The 24,111-nt window shown below is 39.1% G+C and overlaps 1 protein-coding gene across 3 annotated transcripts in view; it reads left to right on the top strand.

Annotated features, from left to right (window-relative positions):
- The first annotated feature begins 3,202 nt into the window (after positions 1-3,202).
- PPP2R3B (protein phosphatase 2 regulatory subunit B''beta) overlaps positions 3,203-24,111 on the top strand; it is a 52,293-nt gene continuing 31,384 nt past the window's right edge. Inside the window, exons 1-2 of one of the 3 annotated variants that reach the window (XM_054188961.1) lie at positions 3,203-3,255; positions 4,827-5,277. In XM_054188961.1, coding sequence (XP_054044936.1) covers positions 4,930-5,277 — 348 coding nt within the window. In that variant the 5' untranslated portion in view covers positions 3,203-3,255; positions 4,827-4,929. Of the gene's footprint in view, positions 3,256-4,826; positions 5,278-19,226; positions 19,557-24,111 lie in introns of those variants that run through there. The other 2 variants (XM_054188964.1, XM_054188962.1) reach the window with 2 other exon arrangements.

Here is a 24,111-nt window from a genome sequence, read left to right as displayed (position 1 = left end):
TCCCACTAGACCAGGTTGCTCAAAGCCCCATCCAGCCTGGCCTTGAACACTTCCGGAGAAGGGACACCCAGAACTTCTCTGGACAATCTGCTCCAGTGTCTCACCACCCTCACAGTGAAGAATTTCTTCCTGATACCTAATCTCAATCTACCCCTGTACAGTTTGAATCCATTACGACCCTTCTTATCGCTACATGCTCGTGCAAACAGTCCCTCCCCAGCTTTCTTATAGGCCCCCTTCAGGTACTGGAAGGCTGCTCTAAGGTCTCCCCAGAGCCTTCTCTTCTCCAGGCTGAACAACCCCAACTTTCTCAGCCTGTCCTCATAGGAGAGGTGCTCCAGCCCTCTGATCATCCTTGTGGCCCTCCTCTGGACACACTCCAAGTAGTCCATGTCCTTCTTGTGCTGAGGACTCCAAAGCTGGACGCAGTTCAATTGGTTATTTTTATAACCAATTTTTTTATACCCATTTATTGAGTTTTACCAATACGCTGCTCTATTGCACTTGTTAAACAGACCCCTGTCTTATCTAAAGTGTAGTCTGCATCTTTTACAACAATGCTAAGTGTAACCCCACCACTTTAACTTTCAGGTATCAGTTGGATATTGCATACTCAGCACTTTTATATTTAATAATTATTCAATGGACTTTTAAAGAAGCCCATCCCTAAACCAGATAGATACATTTCACATAAATTGTTATACACTAGAACAGATTTCTGTTTTCCATATATTGAAAGCAACATAGAAAAGGTACAGCTTCTGTATTTACCATGCCAGCAAGAACATAGAAATAGCGGCCAAAAAGGAATTTCAAGTTTCAATTCTTGGTGGATAATCTAAACAAAGAGATTCAATTTAGGTATTTTCAACTTTTGGCCAAGTTTTGGCTCATATATCTGCACAAACACACATCCCTCAGTAGATACACTGCTGAGGAGGCCTGATCCATCCAAAGGCATGTTCAAAGTATCCCTGCCAATTGCAAGTATCGGTACGACCTGGTGATGCTGCCCTGTTTAACAGAAGACATGTAGAATTGATTCCTCTCTCATACCAACGTTAATCGTGACAAACTCTAATAAAGTCAGAATTAGAATTGCTTTGAATGTACACTAGCATGCCCAAGAGAATAACGCGACCATGTATATTTCTCAGAGGTGGTGTTTTTCATTTCTTTTATTTCTCCCGTTCCTCTGGGAGATCTCATTGCCAGTTTCAACAAAGGGCATCATCTCTATGCAGATGATATCCAACTCTACAACTCTTGTCAGCTCACTCTCTGATCCCCTTCTTGCCACCTGTCTTCAACATGTCAATCAACAGATGGCTACACCATCACTAAGGAATGCTTCAAAGGCATTCAAAATGTTTTAAAAGTCCTCTTTGTTCCATGTCTGTGGCTCTGCTATCAGTCTTCTTAATTCAGCCCTTCAGTTCTCGGCCAAAAATCTTGCTGCTATCCATAACGCAGGGTTTTTGTTTCCTTTTCCCCCACTTTAAAGCTACTTTCATAATATTTACAGATTCAGACATACTTTGACATCTGCTTCCTCTGTGTTATGTTGAATGCTTTACTCCCATTTAAAATAATGCCATTTTATCCACTTTCATTTTCTAAAAACATACACTCTAAACTTGACCAATCAATGGGCAGGAATGAGAGTAGTAGCCTGCTTCAAAAAGTGGAAGCTCCCTCCACTTTGAAAGTTGAAAAACTTTCAACGGTCTACAGGTTTTCTTGAATCCAGAATCTCATTTTAAGACTTGTGAAAATATATTTCAGTGTCTACAGCAGTATGCCAAAGCCCTCTGATATACTTACAACAGTACTATTGGTTTTGCTGGAAGATATTATTTTGAATATTACAAAAATATAAACGTATTGATTTGTACTAGATCTCTCTCACAGCATCTAGCCTTTCTTATCTCTTTGTTCTCTCTCTCCAAGCCCTCAGAAATAAGAAAGTAAGTACATTCCTTCACTTACCCTATTTTAATCTTGTCTGCATTTTTAGGCCTTCTCTTCAAACTACTGGAAAATGTAAACGGTATCATCTCTAATACAGCCTCAGCTCCACAGCAGTAACATTGCACAGATTTGTGATAATAACCCATCAGAAATTTTTGGAGCATCTGCCATAGTTGAGGAAATGGAAGAATGTAAAAGGAATAAACCAAAGGGAAGTACTGCCACATAAAGAAAAGAAGAGTAGTGAAGTAGGGATCTGATGTAAAAATACAGATGACTTTCTGATGTACAAAATACCAAACGAAGAACTCATATGGGGGTGAGGCCCTTATACATAAAATCACAAAACACAGAAAATGTGTTTACCTAGAAAGCCTTGCAGGGGTGCCCATGAAGGCTAGCAAGTTTCCACTGCATGTTACCCAGAAAAAAAACCGGGTGCAAACAGACTGGCGCACGCTGTTGCCTTAATACGGGGATTATCTTTTTATTTGCTACTGCCTCCACTTCCCCTTTCATCCTCTCATTTTTAATGGCAACTATGGCAATTACTTGTGTAGATACGGTATTTTGTGGTCGCTTTTAACAGCATTCAGCAGCTAGAACCAGCAAAGGTAAGCTCATGTACTTTGCCAGCTCCTCAGAGGAGCTCGCTGCGACCCACGAGTCAGAAGCCAAGGTCTTGTCACGGCTGCCCTGCGAATGCAGTACAGGCGACAGCACCGGCGAGGCCCTGGGAGCCGGGCGACACGGGCAGGCCGCACTGCGGCAACCCCACACGTCCCTACCCGAGTGCCGGGCAGCAGGCTGAGAGCAGCACCCGCGGCTTCCGGTGCGGGAGGCCCAACCCGCCCGCCCGCAGGTGTCGCTCCCCCCCACCCTGCCCCTCACAGCGCGGCACGGCTGCCTCAGCCCCGGGAGGGACTCCGAAGCCAGGGTGGAGGCCGACCTGGACCCAGGTAGCGGCAATAGGAGCCGGGGGCCGTGCCCATCACCCGCCACAGCGCCATAACTGCTACAGGGACACTGCCTGCCACCGCAATGGCTGCTGGGAAAACGAGAAGAGGAGGGAAAAACACCCTCCACCGCGACGTCACGACGCACGCAGAAAACACCCCTCCCGCGCCCCGCCCCCCGCCCCGCCCGTTACCATAGTGACGGCCCGCCGCGTCCCCGGCGGGGGCGGGCCCAGAGGAGCTCTCGCGAGATGTGGGCGGGCCGGAAGGAGGCGCGGATTTGAAGGCAGCGGCGGGAGGTGGGGGGGAACGGTGTGGCGCGCGGCAGGTGAGTGGCTGGTGGCCGTTGTCCTCGCGAGGTTGTTGGTGGCGCGCGCCGTCCCCTATCCGTATCCCCCCGTGTCCCCCGTGGGGCTGGCGGCGCGGCGCGGTGCGGTGCTAAACCGTGTCGCCTTAGACCTGTCTGCCGTGGGGGAAGGCGGGTACCTGCCCCTCTGCCCGCCCCCCCGTCTCTAGGGGGAGCAGGTGTGTGGTGGTGGCGGTTGCCCTGAGGGGGGTGGAGGTGACCCTGGCGCTATGGCGGTCGCTGCCACCCCTGCGGCCGGTTCTGGGCCCGCCGCTTGCAAACGGCCGGTAGGAGGCCGCTCCCCTTTGGCCTATGTCTGGACGCCTCTCCCAGGCAGCCGGGGGAGTGCCCGTCTGTGCTGGGTGGCACCGGCGGGCCCAGGCCTGAGCAAGGGCTGCTTTGAGCCGTGAGGGCACAGCCACCGGCCCTGTGAAAGCGTTGGCCTGAGAAACTAGTGAAACATCGTGGCCTTCAGAATCAGCGACGGGATAACTTAGCTGTGAAGTTACTAAGCATAAAGGTTTAGAAAATTTAACTCGTGCAGTGTTATAAGGTTTATAGTTCTGCCGTGGGATGAAGATTGAGCTGTGATTTTAATAGTGTATTCAGTTGCTGAGTGTTAGATTTCCAAGTTCAAGTGCTCATTTCAAGGCATCTTCAGTAAAATATTTGCGTTATCTTTGCTGCCTTCTACATATGGATCAAATATTGATAAAGGCTTTAAAAAAGTAAATCAGGAGGAAGCATGGAGTTCAGTTAAACCGTACCAGATCACCAAGTAATTTGATTGTGGAGATAATGATAGTAACTTGGGTTTTGTTCTGAGTATTTAGCTCCAGTCCTCTGCCTCTCCAAAGAAATATGTATTCTCTTTGTTTCAGGTGAGCAACTAAACATGAAATCATACTATACCAGTCCTTGAGCCATGCTGGGTTTCACATTGTCTTTAAAAACTAAAAGTGAATGTCAAGTAGAGCAGTTTTTAAATACCAAATGACTGTGTGGTACCAAGCAGGCAGACAAATCAAATCCTGAGGAAGGATCTTCAGGAATTCAGCTGTGCATCACTCATAGGGGAATGCATCTTGCGCTGCAATATGCAATGCAAGATTTTAAATCAGAAGCACAGACTTCAGAAGGAAAATTGAACCTTCAGTCAACTGAAAGGCTTGCTTCTTAATTGTAGTATTGCCAAGGCTTTGTATAAACTGCTTAGAGATTTAGTTCTTAGCAGGTTCAATATTAAGTCTTTTCAAAGCTATTTGTCATAAGAAATGCATATTTTAATATGTTCTTGGAGAACATTTGTTAGATAGCTCTCTTTAGAGAGAAAGAAACTGCGCTCACGCACCTTCTCCATCTCCATCATTTATGCAGTATGTTTTTAAAAAGAAATCCTCGGGATTTGACTCTGATTAATGGCTTACACTTACAAAGTGTTGTTGTAGTCATATGTTAGCATGTATGTCACAACATCTGTTGATATCTTGAGGGAATAAATATCAACACTTTGTTAAAACCGTAAGATTAAATAACAGTATTTTTCATAACAGGAACCCTGGAGGTTGTGAAACACTGAAAGTCAAGTGGAATAAGTAGATGACTGTCAAACCTTTATTTTGAATTTGATACAACAAAGAGGGAAACTGGTAGAAAATGTCACCTGGGAAAGTTCTGCAGCCTGTACTGAAAATGAAGGTGGATGAACTCTTTTTGTGCTGGTTGAGTCAGCCCGCAACTCAGCTGATACTAAAGGACTGCTTGAGAAGAATCAAGAATGAGGAGAAAATGGAGATTGGTAGTGGAGATTCAGGAAATGGTAAAAATGAGAGGTTCACTAATAAAAATTCCAATTCCAAGCAATGCATATTAGGAGATACCAGATTGCCTTTGATGTCTTTCAACCCTCCTCAACTTTCTACCACTCTTCCATTGGCAACTCCAGCCAGCACAAGGAACATCTCTAATGTTAGAGCAACACGTCGATCCTCAGGAACCAGAGTAGTAAGTTTGTTTCTTAATTATTAGACCTATTTGTTTAAATGGAAGTAACTTTTGTGTTTATAGTGTTCGCAAATCATGCAGGTAATTAGTTGCCCTACGGGATGTTCCAGGAGTGGAGTGAAGCAGCAACGCTGAACATAAATCATCAATGTTTCTGTGTCATTAGCACTAATGGCTAGGTGACGTGAACTTCCAAAAGACTGTTTTGGCTCACTGCAGCTCTCTTGCTTTTTATAAGTCATACATGCCTGACACAAAATGAAAGATGAATTGTTTTCTATTTCCGATAATTTTTCTGTCAAGAGCAATATTGCCCTTGTTCTTTAAAACTGCAGAGTGGAAGGCATCTTAAAATTCCATATCCAGTACAGCTGATTGGATTTGGTACACTGCCCTGGTTTTGAGCTATAATTTTGAACATCACGCAATACTGACCTGTGTTGCAACTAATTTACATGTTATGTTTGCTTCATTGTGTGCCACATAGATAAGGAAAAGTCAAAACAAGCGATCCTTGCTTTCTGAAGTATTGCCTCTCCTATGTCAATAAGGTTAGGGCTGGTATCTGTATTCTTGCATTTCTTAACGGGCTTGAACAAACTAGAGGCAGTGGAAAAGCCAAAAATAGCCTTACAGTAAAAAAGTAGTTTTCAGTAAGGGCCTTGTGTTCACTGAGCAGTGTCCAGTGTTGGGGAGGACACATATTTAGAGTTGGAGAATGAAACAGAAATAATTGTAAAAGCCAAAATTTGGACAGATAGGCCAGATAGCCATGACTAACCAGGCGTCATCAGTGAATATCACACTTCATATTAAAAGAAAAATCTAGCATTCTATCAGATGTGATCGTTTACAAAGGGCATTTAGTTTACTAAATAGATCACAGTTGCTGGATATCTCTTGTTTAACTTACTTTTGCCAAAGGTAACCCAAACCAAGTGTTGATGCTTCCAATACCATGCTTTCAATAACAGGCCCTTCCACTGTTAAATGCAATCTAATTTTGGACAGATGTAAGCCCTCGCATTTGTTTGCAGTGTTATTTTTACAACATACTGCTTTGACTGCAAATATTCCTTTGTCTAATGATACCAGGCACTATTGTTAGTACAAGACTCAAATTTGGTTCCACTGAATCTGCATATTAACAAAGTAATTGTTTTGGTACTGCATGGTACACTCAGTGCTTCCTTTCTAAGGAGGTCTTGATTTATAATAGACAATGCTCTCTATGCAAGAATGACACCCCTGCCCCCAACCTTGGATTCTTTTTTTAAATTTGCAGTTCAGTTCAATCTAATTTCTAGCCTTTCTCATAAACTGTAAAAACAAAACTGGACAGAAAATGGTGTGGTGACTGACAAAACTAAGCATTGCATTTATGATATGTCTTATATCAAATGAGTTGTTAAAAGACATGCAGTTTCTACTATAAGACTATAAATTCATATCATCTAATAATACTGGTAAGTTGTAAGTGGTCATCACTCCCAATCACTCTGCAGACTTTGGTATCTAACTCAATACATTGGCCAAACCTCCTGGTGTCCCTGGGAAGCTTTCTCAGGTTGGTAAGGGTAGAGCGATTAGGGCTGAGGATGTTTAAGAGTATAGGTTACTTCTTGTCTGTTAATGGTGTGTGTTGAATGTATATACTTACCTTTTGACCCACAGGACTAACAACATGACTGCTGTTTTTCACTAAAACATTTAATCTGAAGTGTTGTCTTGATTTCATAGATATTAATTTTCAAATCTAGCTTGACAACTTGGAGTCCCCACTTCGTAGTTTCAAGTCATTACACAGTCTAGAGTTTGTCTAGATTGACTTTATAATATTAGCAACTTGTATTTTATGTGTAATCATTAGCCAGACAGTAGGACATGACAATTGATTTATGTACTCTTTATGTTCACACCATTAGGTTTCCTGTTGTGAAATGTAGAAAGTTATCAGATGCTCAGTTTATTATTGTATTGGATAAAGGCAGGCAAAGGGAGAGCTTTCATTAAAAGCCACTGTTACTTGATGTACTTGATCACTAACTCGTGTACTGTACTTTCTCTTCATGTGTCTTGGTGGATCGCTCTATAGTAGATCCCATAAAGAACTAGAAGAGATCAATGAAGAGTAACACTCTTTGCTTAATTGGAATTGTTTGTATAATACTGAGAGAGAACCTAAAGGGTTTTTTTCAAGGAGTTGGGCAGGGGGAAGTTTCCAAGCAATAAGGAATTTATTTATGGCTTCATCATTCAGCTGAACTGAAGCCTCATCCAAAAGTTTCCTAATCTTTAAGAAGCGTAAATTACATTTGGAGCAGGCATCAGCTCTTAAAATACCACCAAGAGTTGCATAATGACATGTTCTGCCATGACAGTGTATTTTCTCATAGAAAGGAAAATACACCCCTTTTCCTTCTTGTACATCCATAAACTACCCATTGCAGTGTCAAAAGTAAACTCATTTAAGTTTGAGGTCCTCGTCTCGTTTCTATAAATGGAAGAAAATGTTTCAGTTTTTTTAAAAAGAAAGCTTGTGCTGTAGGTCCAGTAAAACAGATTTAAATTCTAAAAAGCAGTCCTAGAAAATGGTAAAAGATAGTGGGCTTAACTCTGTGTCTGAGGATGATATTAGGAAAGGGATTTTACGTCAGCCATAAAGAGCTGGAGAAATATTTCTTTTAGGACTATATAAGTCAACTTAGGCATCTTCTTATTAAACGTTTTCTTACTGTATACAGGAATTCTCATAATGCAGGGTACAAGCAGTAAACTCATTTTTGCAGGATACATTTTCAGTATCACTGGGCTGACTCACAACATTTGATTATGGGTAAGGTTGCGGTACACCTTTTTCCTGTTTTTTAAAATGTTCCCATGACTTTTTTGATGGACACCAAACAATAAAGCTTATAACAGAAAACTGATCCTCGGGTTATTACCAGGTAGTAAGTGTGAATGTGTAGGAAGCCACACTTTCATGCTACAGGTTTCTGTACTTGTTAGAAAAATATGTTTTGCAGAATGGGACGCATTCTTGGAAGACCAGTCTTGAAGCTAATTAGATATTTAATACCTTAACAGTAATAACATATGAGCAAAACAAGTTGGTGTTCTGATGGCAACTGTGGAACAGCATTAAAAGTACTGTAGCTGACAGCTATTGTATTCAAGGAGATCTTTTCTCTTTTTCAGAGGTTAGCTTGTAACTGAAGTTTGAGGGTTATATTTTTATCCAACATTCAGAAGTTGCCACGTGTTTTTTCTGAAACACTAAGGATGAGTGTCAGAAGAGAATGTGCTGGCTTTCAAGACAGTTGAAGCCTTCCACTGATTAGCAAGTCCAAAGTACTTTCTCAGATAATGAAAGAACATACGTGGTCCTTATGTTAAAGATGAACAAAAAACTGAGGCTCTTCAAACAGGAATTTGTTCATTTGGACAGGGCACTTAAAGGCAGGTTTTCTGGAAAAAATACTAATTCAGAATAAACTGTTGGCTTAATCCATGTGCACATTTTGATATCTAGACAGAACTCTGCCATGAAAACTCATCTTAGGGTGTGTTTTGGTGCAAGTGAAAACAAAGCAGTGTTTGTTTAGGGGTTCGTGGTTTTTTTTCCTTCAGGGGAGGTACTTCCCTTCACTTGCATGGTGTCATTCAGAGTGAGATCAGTCTCTGACTGCATCCTTTGCAGTTACAGTGTTTGTGCAAAGTTCTGGTCATCTTTGGGATGTGAAGTGCTTGCTAGCACTTAGTATTCTGCAAATAGGCTTGTGATTTGTATGTACTAAATGTATTACAATAACAGAAAATCAGAGGCATAGAAAAGTCTCAACATTTAAGTCTTGAATATTTTATATTTTTGTAACGAAATGAGATTCTAGAGCTGTAACTTTCAAACCTGAAGAATAGCTGTCGTAGCTTTCTTCTAACCCTTATTACTACTGTACATGGATTTAACAGTGTTTCTGGCACTCCATATTATCTTAAACATATGGGACGTACACAATTGTATGCTGTTCATCACATTGTCAAAAATGCCAGGCCTCAAGGCCTAAAAGATGCCGCAGGCAAGATGTTTAATCCTAACCAGCTGGTGTGCAAGGCATCTGGGGAAACAATTCACAGAATTCCCTATGGGCATTTTGGGGGGTGGTGGTGCAGAGAGAATGTGATATGATCTGAAATACTTCAAAGTTATTTTCCGTTTCTCTGCAGGGTCAACCTTTGATATAAAGGTACTTCTTGGATTGGTTTCTGTATATTCTTTGCTTGATAAGCATACTGTTCCTGGTTGTTATCCTCTCACAATTATTAAAGCTCATTGTCCTGTATTTCTGCAATTTGTAATTATTTTACTACTTTATTGCTGCATAGCTTTTTTAATCTCTACTGTTCTTGCCAAACTGTTGTTACCAGTTAGTTGATTCAAATGGAGCGGTACTACTAGAATCCATTTTAGTTTAAAGGGAGACTAGAATGAAGGCTTTTAACATTGTCGGAAGTTTGAGGATAATAACATTTAACTGTTGCTTACTGGAACAAATGAGTTCTTCTGAGGACTTGAGTTGGAGGGTGGCTAGGCTTAGACCTGCATTGTTTAGATCAGTGGTGGACTGTCTCAGTGTTCTGGAGGTGTACTTTTTTTTTTGGGGGGAGCCACCCTCCACTAGCAAGGAGAGAAACTATGTTCATAAAATGTCAGAAAAGTAAGAGGAATGACAGTGTTTGAATCCTGCCAGCTTTTCATTTAAGTAGTTATGAAGCTTTGATGTTGGCCTTGAAATTTCAAGTGTCTAGTCTTATACGTTGTCTGCATCTGAGTTGCTACCTAGTATACCTTAATACTAGAAGCAATGTTAACTACTAAGTCTAGGTTACATAAGTTGCATTAGCGTTACACAATACACCAGATTACACTGTGCAGGACTGAGTGTGGTCTAGCACATACACTCCCTAACTCTGTATTATGCAAAGCTTGTGTTAATAGTGCCGTATCCCATCACTAAGTGGGGAGGATGGTGGATTTGGCTTCCATCTCAAGCCCGTGACTTAAAGGCAGACTGTAAATAACCCAGTATCAAACTGATGTACTTTTATGATGATAACAGGGTACTATGACAGATGTCAGCACTAATGTGTTCACAATAAAGGTCCTTCTATGGTGCCAACAAAGGAAGGACAGCCAGAAGTTCATATTAAGGTCTGGAAGAGTGCAGCTATAGGTGTTCCTAGAAAATCATTATTAGTTTCAAGTGTGGTGAAATAATAGTAGTCAGCATAAGCAGGACTGATAGTATGTTGTGTTATTCTTCTTAAGCTTTGCTGTACTGAATAGCTTGGAATAGAAGAATTGTTATCCTGATTAGAGAACCAGCTATTCATTTTATGTATAAATGAGAAACTGAAAGTTATTCACTGTTGTAGCTTTTTGGTAGCGGTCTTTATTCTAACTGCATCTTGTACCCTGGGACATAAATGTTATGCTTTTCTTAGTAGCAGTAGTAATTCTGCTTACAAATTGTGCTTTGTTAGAAGAAATAGTGATCTTTTGTCCTCTTGCAAAGCGGCAGTTGCACTTGAAAGAGAAGATATTTCTGTCCTACTGGAAACTCATAAATATTTCTTATATGCTGCATCCAGTTGTAAGAAGTCTTGGCATTTCTAGTGCTTAAAAATTGAATTCAGAATTATAGGTGGCTTTCTTCAAGATTAAAATTCACCTGAATCTTGACACAGGACAAATTCAAGTATTTGGATGGAATTTATTAATCACAGGCACTCTCTCCTGTGTGAGTAACTGTCACTTAAAAGCAAACAAACAAAAAAGTACATAGCTGTATGAGATCATTACTTACTTCTAGTTGCTTCTCTCTGACCAGTCTTTCAAAACACTTAGGCTTAATTATAGCTTTACATAAGTCATTTAAACAGTTCATTTTTTAACAGGTGGTCAGTCTGGGAGGAAATTAGATATTGATATAGAGGAGATAGCTTTCTTTTTTTCCTTCAGTGGTGTTTCAGAACCAGTCTTATATTTTTGAAAACCTTTCCATATGCCTACGCTTACTCTGTCAGCAAGAAATAAGCTTGAGGCCAAAAATATATATGGGCTTACGTCAGTACAACACAATTAATGCAGTTCATCCAGTGAACTAGTTTGTCCACTGGTAGACCTAGTCAATGACTGCACAGAATTTTTCAGCAAGCAATTTTATGAGAAAAATCTACAAAATACCAATGGTAGTAATATATGGCTGATTCTTGCAAATTCAGAGGCTTTGCGCACGCAACCGTCTCGAAAATTCAATGAAAGTTAGGCAACTTAAGCAGTTGCATTGATTGAGAAGATACCAGTTAAGCACTCTTGTTTTCTGCAGTCCACAACAACTGGTTACTAAATTTAATGTTCTAACTGTGGCATAATATGTAAATAACTCCTTCGTGATGGGTTGGATTAGTATGACATTCTCATCTTCAAGTTAACCAGATGGTACTAATGTCTTGGTAGATAAGGTTAGTTTGTATTCTGTGAACAACAGATACAACTTAAAATGGGTCCATAAAAAGCTCACCAGTGATCAAGAGATGCTCTTAAAAGTGTCTTCTGGTACTTCATGTTAGATGTGCCCCTCTTGCATAGCAATCACTATTTTGTATAAAAAATAGCTAGAAACTGTTCAGCCACCCATGTACCATTTCTTGACCACAGATACTTGCAGGGATAATGGGCTCTTAGGGCTGTTGGGATATGTGCTTAAATAACCTTGTGCATACTGCTTAGTTTCATTTCATGCGGAACTAGCCTTACACACTCGTTCTATGCAGATCTTACTAGAAACTTTGTCAGATTTCAGGCAACAAATGAGACTAGTTGTAAAACTACAAGGAGACTTTCACAACTTTTGTAGAAATCTACGTGCAAGGAGAATGCAGGGAAAGACCTTATAAGTGGGTGACAAGGGAAACATTGCAAAATACCTATAAAATGAAGTCGCAAATGTGCCCACCATAAACAAGTTTTGATTGGACCTTCTCGACATGATCTTGACAAAACAAGGTTTGTAGAGCTTATGAAATTGCTTGAGTTGATCTGGTTTTAGAATGCAGCAGAACCAGAGGAGTTTCTAAATGTTTTTATGCCTTTAGAAACTAGATTTGTATTGGTAAACAGTTAATATTCAGATTTTGTGAACATTTCTACTAGATATGATCATCACTGATATATTGTAAATAATCTTCATCATTGTGGCACAATTCATTGACTAAGAAATAAAGCAAACTATCTGAAATTAAGTAATGTTGAAAGCACTTAATGGGCTAGATTTGTCTTCCATCTACTACTACTCTTCAAGAACAGTCATCATTTACAGCAAATACTTATTAAAAGTCTTCTGTTGTAATTTAGGGTTTTACACAAGAGATCACCAATTTAGTTCTCACTTGCTGTTAACACACTAAAGAATACCTCCTAAATTTTGACTACTTGCTTATTTATCAAGTAAAAAAATTAAGCTTAGTATTTTAGAAAGATCTTCTAGAATGCTTTAAACATATTTGGACTTCATATCAAGACTTCCAGTGATGGAAAATGGAGGAAATTGCTAGTCAAGAGTACTGTTACTGTTCTGGCAAAGTATTTGTGTTGTTATACCTCTGAAGTTGTCTTATTACTTAAGTCTTATTTCTTCATGTGTAATGGCTATCATACTGGAAGCTAAAGTTCATTTGGTTACCAGTGACTAGCTTTTTTGCTCTGCCTTCTTTCTTTGCTTTGTCTTTTACTGCTGTACCCTGCTTGCAAGTTTGGATGTGCATGACTCTTCATTTAGCTCTGTAGAAACCAATATAGTTTCTGTTGCCTCTCCATTTCCTATATCAGCAATGATTTCATACTGATTCAAGATCAACACAGTAGTGTTAGTTCAAGAGTAAGCCTCTATAGGAATTCCACCAGAAATCCCATTGTTGGTGGGTAAATTACAATTTACAATCCTACTGACTGACTTGTAGAACACAATCTGTATCTTAAGCTTCCCAATTTGTTGGTTTTGCTTTAAGATCTTTGGGAAGGGAAATCTCAAGCGAAAGCATAAGCAAGAAGCTGTCCTGCAGCTGTCACTGACTCAAAATTATTGTCTTGTGATTTCAGGGACTAAATTACATGTCATGTTAGCCTGTGATGCTGGAATTAAAGTAGTGGTTGTACTTTCATGCACCAATCGTTCTAGTTTTGGAAATTATGAAATTCCAAGATATAAATGTGGTTTTGAAAGGATTAATTGAAAATTCAGTTCATGTCAAAATGATGAAGTACTGAACAGATGGTGCAATGTTTAAATAAGTTGTTGGACAGTTATAAAACATTGTCATTCCTGTTCTTTATACCAGATTACTCTGTCAACTTCTAAATTAACGTGACACAAGGTAAATACTAACAATCTCGAAATTACTAAATATCCAGAATGGCCTGTGTTACTTTGAGAAGTTACATAACGCATAACATTAGACTCCATTATAAAAGCTGCTCTCTCCTGTAGGAAAATCTCAGTGGTATTCTGCATCAGCCTGAACTGATTTGTCCTTTCAACTTATTCTGCTATTCAGAGGCTTACCTTGGTAAAATTACAAATATGTGTGTTGTGAACCATAGCTTCTTCTGTGGATAGCCTCTGTAGCATCATGGTTCATCCAAAATGTAAAAACCCAGCATCTTATGAGAGCAAGTGTGACTTTTACTTGTATAATCCATCCTAGATATTTTGCTTTCTCTGTTTAATAGCCACCTCAACAGCATAAATTTGAGTGTACCTGGTTTTCATGATCTGATGAATAGTCATCTGAAGATCATGAATAGTAAATAGGTTCCAGCTGTAGATCACCATTCCAACAACCTTTTTCCATTAAAACTCTGTTTATGTTATACACAGATAAATAAAATGTATACTGATGTTTTCCTAAGATGGCATTTCCTAAGAATGAGAATTCCCTTAGCTTTTCTAAGAATGAGAATTGTTCTGAAAGGAATATATAAACCATCCATTAACTGTCAGGCTTCTGTTTTATCATATCTAGTGTTGACGCTTGCTGAAGTTAGTCTGCCAGATGCAGTTAGCAATCTAAAAAGGACCATGCTATGTCTTTGGAGTCCAGGCAGTGTAATCATAGCAAGGTGACATGCATCTTTTCTTGCTTATAATCTGATAACAGCCCATGGCGTGGTGTACATACATGGCATTCTTTTGGTAATGCGCAGAGAAACTGATCAGCCCATCCTGCCTGGGCTACCAGCGTGACCATATATCTCCCATCTAACTGGTGTCTTTTTATTCACTGTCTCGCCTCCTGAAAATTCCTGGTTCTCCCAGCAACTGAGGAAAGAACCTCCAGGCGTTGCTCTGTCTAATCCAAGACTACTGGAAAAATTAAATAATCATTAGAGAAGGCAGGCACATGCAAGACTTCTGTGTTTTTTCAATTATCTGCATGTTCTATGGGAGAGGCATTGCATCCTCAAAAAAAAATAATGCATCTAGACCTAGATTCACATGAACTTCATTCCAAGGCCAAAGGATCAGTTTCTCCCTGTGAAGGTAGATTTCTTAACTACTCAGTGACATCATCTATCAGTTCATCAGTGTAGCACACCATACTCAAAACACCATTGGTAACTTTAAAGCAATCAATTTGGGTAGCTGATAGCTGGGTATGAGCATGATTACTTGATTCCTTCTGTGATCCAGACATTGTAGACTTTGTCTCCCTTGGGTTTTGTCAGTGTACTGCTGCAAAGGGGTGACTCATCCAAAGGAGAGTTAGGGATGGACAGTAATACTTTGTTTAGCTCACAAGTGCATCGTCCTCTTGCTCTCTTCCCATACAAAGTGGTTAGAAAAGGGAAGTTACTAGGAAGAAGCAAGTTAGGTAAGTGTCTGAAGAACTGGGAAAGCTGATTATTTAGATCCCATTATATCCCTTTCCTTATCCATCAATATAAGGATAGATAGGTTTCAACATTATGTGTCCTTATTTCAGGATAGTCAAGGGTGTTGGAAATGAAAATAAAAATCAGTATTTGTGAATTCAATATTGAAAAATCAGTATCAGAGGGTTTTGTCCCCACCCCCAAGTGGGTCACCTTGTCAAGAGATGTTAATATTCTTGATTGCTTAGGCAGTTATGTGGATAAAAAGCAGAATTTTCTTTGCTACTTCCCTTTTATTCCTGTATTTTCCACTTCTCTAGACATTTCATACTTACAGTACCTGCTCTACTAAAATTCAAGGTCAGTAAATCTTGCTATGTACTGTAGTCTCCTGAGAAGGCAATGTTTTTGTTTATTGCTCATAATAATGTAAAATAACACACTTGAACAACTGAGACTTTAGTCCATTGCCATAAAGAGGTTTTCTCCTGCAAGGGCCTTTTTAAAGACTTGAGTAGAAGTTTTGTAATTCTTTCCAAAGAGAAGCACTATCATTCTTCATTCATTTATTTAGACTATGTCAACACTGGACATTGCTATATATAGCGTTAAGCAGAAACGTACTGCAGATGCTACCAAGCCTGCCTAAGTTGTAGTAGTTACTGCAGTAAAACCAAATTTGACTGAGATGGACAGTGCCTTCTAATCTTTCCCTATGTTTTTTACTCAATACCTTGAGAACTTCTGCTACAATGATAATCCAGAGGCTACCACTGGTCTGCAGGATTAAAGATTTCTAGGCTACTGTAAATAATGCATCTAGTCAATGAACACTACGTTTACTCAAGTGTGATGTTGTTTGCATCTACTATTATACAATGTGTTTTGCAGAAATTGGGTTAGATTTGTTAGAAGTTCAGTCTGATTGTGGAACTTTGGTCTGAGTTGGAAACCAAATAATTATCAATCAAATGTCTAATTATTATGCAAATAATGGGACATCTAGGTACAGCATCTTTCAGTAGATCAAAGGCTGGGTATGGACTCTGGTCTACAAATAACTTGATAATATTAAATAATGGTGGTAGTCTAGTCACAATCTTGTATGAAGACTGTGGGGAAAAATAAATACAGCATTTCAGGGCCTTTTGTTTTCTTAGTCTAGCAAAGAACTGGTGCTTTCATTTGTCTCTCTTCTGGTATATCTATGTAATTTCTTCTTTATGTAACTTCTTCCACATTACCCAAAATATTAGTGATCCCTCATCTTTGTCTCACTTGACTACTTTTGTGTTAAAGCCACATAAATATTACACTGCTGTTGTGTATGTTTAGATGTCAAAGTGGTAAACACTTTAGCCACAGTCCCTTGAGTCAGATCCATTCATAGTGTGTATCTTTAGCTTTGGAAGGAAGCTCTGAGCATGCATCTTCTCTGTTTATCTAGCTAATAATAAGCTGCCAGGATACTTGAACAGCTTTATGGCTGGCATCCAGCCCTTCACCCAGGAAAGGATTTTGCCATAGCTTTCACTGGAGGGAATTCAGATTTAGAATAAATGTAACACTGTACCTGAACACTCCTGGTTCCATCTGGATGGAAGCTGACTTTCCCTTTCCCCTATGGCTATTTCATGACTGAAAAGGTTAAAACAGATCTTAGGGGATTCTTGACCATGTTGCTTTAAAAATGCTTGTATCTCCTTAAATGTGGCAATGCAAAACCCTTTTCTGTTCAGATGGTGAAAAGAAGGTGATTAAAAGCTGCCAGTGTATTTACCTCTCACAATATATTGCAACTAAACACTCAGTTGCAGGTAGATTCTTCATATATTGCAACTTGTGAACTTTTGACAGTTATACTGCATGTGGGTATGTACATGACCACTAGATTTGAAACCAGACTAGTGACAATACTGCTAAAACAATATTAGGCTAACAACAGGGTTGACTTAACATCTACCTTAGGCAGTGAAGTAATATTATGATGATGAAATACAGAAAATTCAAAATAGTGAACATAATATGCTGGTTAGGTGGTGACAGACTCTGAGCTCCATTTGGAAAAAGGAGGGAAATATGCAACTCTTTCCATAATGGAGATCAGAACATTGATTTCTTACTGAGACTCCTTCAGCAGGTTTAGGGGAAGTGGAGCTCTAGTCTTTTAGGTTAGCTCTCCATGTGGCAGTCAGTCAGTTATCTTAATGACATACTACAGCCACCTCAAACATGACCATGAATGTAGTACTGAATGGGAACGCATCACCTGGTGAAAAGGTGTGAAAATAGAAAGCAATTCAGGTGAGAGGATACCTTTCCTTACTTTAGGCAAGGCTTATTTTGCCTAACCTGAAATGCAATCTGCCTTGCAATACAACCTTCCTGACCTTCCCCAAACATCTTGGTCTGGAAGGGGTATCTGTTGCCAGAGTAGGATTCTTCTCCTACTCTAACACCTCAGTGCTTCATCTCAAGTTGCAGACATGCTGCTGTTGTGTGCTGTGTGTCCAGCTCCACACTGGCTTCCCTGTGGCCCAAGGGTTGTCAAAGGTTAGTTGATTTGATCTTCCTAAAAGACAGCGAGTGACAGCCAGTTTTGCTCGATGCAGTTTGATAGTCTGGTCATGCCAACCACAACATGTCTGACTCTTGCCTTGTCAATTCCTTTCTTGTTCTCCCACTTCCGAAAGAAATAAATATCTTCATAACGAGTTGCAATAAAGAAGCAGGTGGGTAATACTGAAAACTAAATTCAAAACAAGAAAACAAACAAACAAAGAAAACATTAACTTTCTAACAGTGTGTGATAAACTAAAATGGATCCAGTTAAGACTAATAATGTTTCGCTAGTACTCTTTTGTAGTTTCCTTTTCTTCTTAATCTTGCAAGGGTATTTACTGTGGGGTTTTATTATATTGTTACATGACAGCATGGCTATGAATGGATGAATAGGGCTAAAGATTATAGATAACATAGCGTGGGGGTAAAATAATGCAGCCCACTAAGAGAAGTCTCAAACTTAGTGGTGAAAGAGTTGTTTTAGTGTTTCTTGGGCTGTGTGCATCTTTGTGTAATCAACAAAGTGTCCTTATTTAGAGAGTGAGGGATGAAAACAGTCGGACCAAACCATGACACTTTACCAGTTATCAATTAATGAACCTAAAACTGTAAAGGAGGAAGGACAGAAGGTCACTTTAATTTCCACAAAAGCTTATCAGATTTCTGTTTCTGGGAAGAAGATTGCTGTGGACTAAAACATGGCCCTTCCCCCTCTCCCGCCAAAAATGTATTTGGGATTCAATAAACTGAAAATAGAGTGCTGGCTGACTCTAGTGCTACTGAAATGTCACTGGTATGCAATCTAGTATGTGGATGTTAAAGTTTATAAAACTCTTATTTAAAAGAAAAAAAAAAAAGTATCCTGTCAACTTTTTTCAGATTTTGTTACATCATTGATATTTCTAATGTAGCTTTCTGTAAAACATGATTTAAAGCAGCATTTCATTGTGGTAACATTTGCCTCATTTCTGCTACTGCTTCCTGCCTTCATTTGAATGATTAGATTCTTGCGATACAGGAATTTAAATCTAGATGAACATGGACAAAAAAAAAAACTGTTTCTTGAAACTATGTGAGCCACTCTGAGAGTCTGTCTGCAGCTTTTTCTGTCTGTTGCCTTCATGTTCCCAGTGTAATAGGGTTCCTTCTAAAGTACTGAAGAGTTTAAAAGGAATTTAATTGCTGTGTAATAAGCCTTATCCTTCAGTGAGGTACTTCATTGAAGCTAGACAGTGAGTGTTTTGTGACAGAAGGAAAAGCTGAGGGGGATGGGAGGAGGAGGAAGCTACAAAATGACCATGGCTGGCCTCCCTGCATTCCTCTAAGGCTTGCTTTTTTTAAAATTGGAAGCTGCTTTTATAGATGCTCCTCCAAACAGGTTTGTTTTTTTCCATACTGTCCCATTTAGACTTTGGCATGCGTGTACAAAAAGGCAGGCCCCCAAAGTGACTTTCCAGTCTGTTTTTGTGATTCCAGCCAAGTTCCCTTTAATGTATGGAGCAGGCGAAGTTGAGCTGACTCTCTTATAATATCACAGAACTCAGGCGCAGCTGCTGCTTTAAGTGGCACTGTGTGATAATACAACAGCTCTGCTATTTACTGGGACTCAAGTGCCTGGACTGGCACACGGAGACATTATATGAAATCCGAAAGCATGAGGATAAAAGAAATTTCTTTGCGTCAAGATCCTGATCTAAGAAAGGAGTTGGCATTGCTAGCTCGAGGATGTGATTTTGTTTTACCTTCTAGATTCAAGAAGAGACTGAAAGCTTTTCAGCAGGTCCAGGTTTGTCTTTCAGTTCTTATACAATTAAGTTATTGTTGTCAGTTGTACTTTCAGAACCATCCACATTGCAGGAAATAAATGCAAATTTTTCCTCAGCTAGCAGGATTTCGATAGTCTGTTCCATATATGATGATTTTTCTGTGTTTTAGAAGATTCTGCAGGTAGTTTTTTGTAAACCAAAAATGAGGAGAGTTTACTGAAGCATGTAGCATAGATAAAGTACAATGTTTGCACACAGGCATAGGCTGTGGAAAGTTGGTCTGCTTAATGCTGTTAGACTTTTAAAGATTGTTTTCCTTAATCTGCATAATCATAATCTGCATACATTTCCCCAGGGGCTTTAATTTATCTTTTACTGAAACTGAGCATATAAAATACACTGAAATACTCGGTAACTTTTACTAACTAATATGTTAAAAGGTGCTTTCATACATATATGATGCTCCTGAATTCCTTTAGATTATGTTTATTTTGGATGTAGTATTTGGATGAGATCAGTTATTGCTACGTGGTTTGCACATGTGCCTCTGCTGTTTTGCAGCAGTGCGTTGAATCCACCATTTTAAAGTGAGTTCATAATTGAGAATGGAAGCATTTGAAACACATAATTTGTAGGAAAACTACTTATAGAGCAAATGTCTAAAGATAATATCTTTTGGGAGGGGGAAAAGTGTACAGTTGTTTTATTGGAGAAAGTTTGTATTTCCTCAAACACGCTTAAGTTTAAGGCTTTTGGTGGTATGTGAAAGCATTCACTTTGTCCTTACCTCACCCTCTCTTGTAATTCGTGTACTAAAGGTATATCAGTGATGGTATGTGTGACTTTTTTTTTATCCTTTTTTAATTAAGGAAAGTTTAGCAGTTGAATGAAAATTGCATTATCTTACTATTTCTGGCTTTTAAAATCATTCTAAATGTAGCCTGCTACTTAATTTTGAATTCAGTGCACTAGTGTCCCTTTCGGGTGACCTTCAAGAGAGGACCATAGAGCCCCATGACCCTAAAAATGTGTTAGCCTTCTGTCTTCTATATTATTATTTAAAATTTGTTTTAGCTCAGCTATATAAGCAGTGTTTATTCCTTTGTGCAAAGCAAAATGCAGGTGCTAACCCTGCTGGTTTATGCCATTCAGTGTAAACTTGTGAATGAAAGGATTTCACGTTTTGAATCTTTTGTGCTGAATTGGAGGCAGAAGGAAACTTGTTGACTAGAGACAGCAGGGGAAATAAAATACTGTCTAAATTACCTAAAAGTAGCAGCATCAGTTAATATTTAGGCACCTCAGGGCATGAGGCAAGTTAAATCTAGTCATGGCATCCTGTTGTAAACAAACACACTATTACCTTGTGTGGTGCCCCTTAACTTGATCTGTCTTTCATCGAATGATAGTTGGCTCCCTTGCACTTCTACAGGGCTTTTTTTATGTTGAGCTAGAAAACATCTCAATGTAGCGTGGAGGTAAAAAGCAACTAAGTACTTTAGAAAACAGCTTGTCTAATCTGTAGGGTTTTTTCTGTTTTAGCATGCTGCTGTCTATAAATTTACAGTGCAGACAGTGAACAACAATTTTTTATTTTTAACCAGACTTGCACTTTTTGGGTAAATGGCAGTTGTAGAATACTATATGTTAAACTACACATTATATTACAGACAAAATTCTGTTGGCAAAACAGACTTAGTAGGAGTATAAAACTAAAATCTGATGTCTGTCTTTGCTCAATTTCATATAAAGTATTTTATTTGAGGTTCCTTTTTAAAGGGTATTTCACGTCAACTTCATGATTTTAAGGAGACCTTTTTGAAAATACCTTAAAAAAAAAAAAAAAGTGCTGATAAATACTGGTATAGAACATAGACATTCTTTACCTGATACTTCATGTTAATGTTAATTTCAAGTTGTCCTTGTGGGTTAGGTGGATTTCGAAGAATAGCCATTCATCATCTACATAATCATTGATAAAATTTCATGTTGAAATTAGACCACTTAGAGCTTTTGTAGAATAACTTGAAAAATTTTTCTCATTTCAGTTCCTAAGCTTCATTGCCATTGCAGTTTACAACCTCCTATACTGCTGTCATGTTGGCTTTCAGCCAGAATAGTTCACCAACAGGATGTAAAATTAGAATGCTAAAATCAAGCAGAAATGGAAGCCAGTCTATTTTTCTATACTTCTACTACACTCTTAAAATTTCTCATATCCATGCAGTTTCTGTAACTTGTTAAACAAATGGCAGATTCTCCTTAAGAGGTTTAGTGCTATTAAAGATGGCCTCTTAAAAATAAAAAAATAAGTAATGGTGGTGGATGGTGTGATAACATGTGGCTCAACATCTGCTCTGAGATGGGTTGGAGTGACTGGGTCTCCCATAGGTTCTAGGAATTCTAAGGCAGTGGCTTTTTGCACAGAGTCATGTAAGTAATCTGTGTAGGTAATCCCCTGTATTTTGGAAGGGGTGGTCATTGGAGCGTAGCAAATCAAGTTTCATGACAATCTTTAAATAGACAACCAGTAGTGAAGTGGGTGGCTCTGGAAAGTGGTGGAACAGGCTGTTTCTCAGTGGTTGCATTTACTAATGAAAATGGATAAAACTGAGCAAGATAGGACTTTCTGGAAAGACTGATCACTCAAAAGGAAGACAAAACAATACACAACTGCTGAAATGTTCTCTGTTACTTTGGGGAACTGAATTTTTTAGTAGATAACTGTGTATAAAACTCAGTAGAACTTCAGTCTATCTTGTCCTGATGTTGCTTATAAGAAAGACCTTTCTTAGGTAATTTAATACCTATGGAATATAGTGAAGGGGACATGCAGCACTTGAAGAGGCATCGTGTCCCTCTTGCTCATCAGTTTACCTGAAAGTTTGGAGGGAGAGAAACTATCACCATGTCAAACGTACTGGCAACTTAAAGATGTGAACTGAAAGGCTTATTACTTGCTGATAGCTGAGCAGAGTGTTTTAGCCAACAGCTGGTGACATCCCTACCTGTCAGAGCTGGAATATAAGCAGCATCATTACCCAGGCTGTGTGAGGAAAACATGTCTGAAGTTGTAAAGAAAATGATAACAGAATATAGTACTTCTGTGTGCAGTGACATGCTTATACCCATGTAACTCAGTGTTAGCTAAACTAGGAAAACAGGTATTTTTTGCTACTTGGAGGCCACATCACTTTGTAGAACAGTTGAGTTCTAACTTTAAAACTAGACTTTTTTGATGTCAAATAAATTTCTGCTGAATGTGATGATTTTAAAAAAGGAAGAAAAAAAAAAAGCTGCCCTAAATCTTGAATTGATCCTCTGAATGTCAGTGCCAGAACCGAGTGCTGCCGTATTTTCTGATGCTTTTAATGCATCATGCCTTTATCTGCTGTTACTACTTGGTGATTCCTGTAGTTGCATGCGTCACATCTCAGTGTGGAAATGGAGAACTGCTAGTTCCATGACCACCTGTTAATGATACTAAATGCTGCTTACACATGCTATTTATGTCAGCTGTATGAGAAATATTTCTTCAACTTCAGCGGTGCCTCACAAGATTGGCTTTCCTTCTGAGTGAATTAAGCTTAGACATTAGTGCCTCTTGATGACTTTTGCACTCCTCTGTTACCAAAATTCTTCATACATGCTTGTGGCATGTTCAAGACAGCAATGAATACAGAGCCTGTAGGTGTTCATGTGTGGTTGTGCTGTAGTGTGCTGATTCTTCCACTCATGAAGATAACATTCCCATTTCTGAGGTAAAATGAATTTTTAGAAGTTTAAGTGAGGCAGTTGTTTTTACACCTATAGTCACAGAAGGAGATTGTGTAACAATTAGAGGTCTCTGGCAGGCCAGCTTTCCTATTAGCATCTATCTTCTGATTTAACATCATTTGTAAACCTTTTAACACCACAGAGGGAACACCTGGTATCCATTTTTACATGATAGTTTTACATCAGGCACACAAAATGCTTTTTTTTAAAGAACAAAACCCAAGTGTTTGCAGAGAGGGGAACAGAAATCTCATTCTGACTGTAGCTAATAGTTACACTTGATGCTAGTCTGCTGATATAATGCCAATTTCTGGAACAGATGCCGATGTTTAAGATAGAATGAAAATATCTAAGCCACCTGCTGAGACTAGCTAGTTAAGATGAGAGGTTTTCCATAAATGGTCCACTGCAACTGGATTGCCAGGTCTTAAGCTCCAGCCTCTTAAAGGAAGCTGTAAACAAACTGATAGGTTTTTTACCACTTGTGCAGTGGAGATCACAGGTTTGAGCTTAAAATGTATTTGCTGCCCTGGTAGCAGCTACTTTACCTGCGCGTGGCTGGTAATAAATTTATGCAAATATGTACTGTTTCTGTAGAAAAGCCAATATGGTGCAAGTTTATGTTAAAGCTTATTTCAGTTGTATGCATGATTTAAGAGACTAGATGTCAGTTCTCCCTGCAGCTAAGTTTTTTGACCCAACAATTCAGACACTGAAGAGTTACGATTTATTTATTTTTGCCTTGGAAGAGAAATTTCACTAGCCTTTCCTCCATTTTAACATATTTCCTGTACCTTT

This window comes from Rissa tridactyla, chromosome 1, assembly GCF_028500815.1.
Source record: "Rissa tridactyla isolate bRisTri1 chromosome 1, bRisTri1.patW.cur.20221130, whole genome shotgun sequence".
Taxonomy (NCBI): Eukaryota; Metazoa; Chordata; class Aves; order Charadriiformes; family Laridae; genus Rissa; species Rissa tridactyla.
The sequence above is the reverse complement of the archived record's forward strand: the minus strand, read 5'-3'. Positions and strand labels throughout refer to the sequence as shown.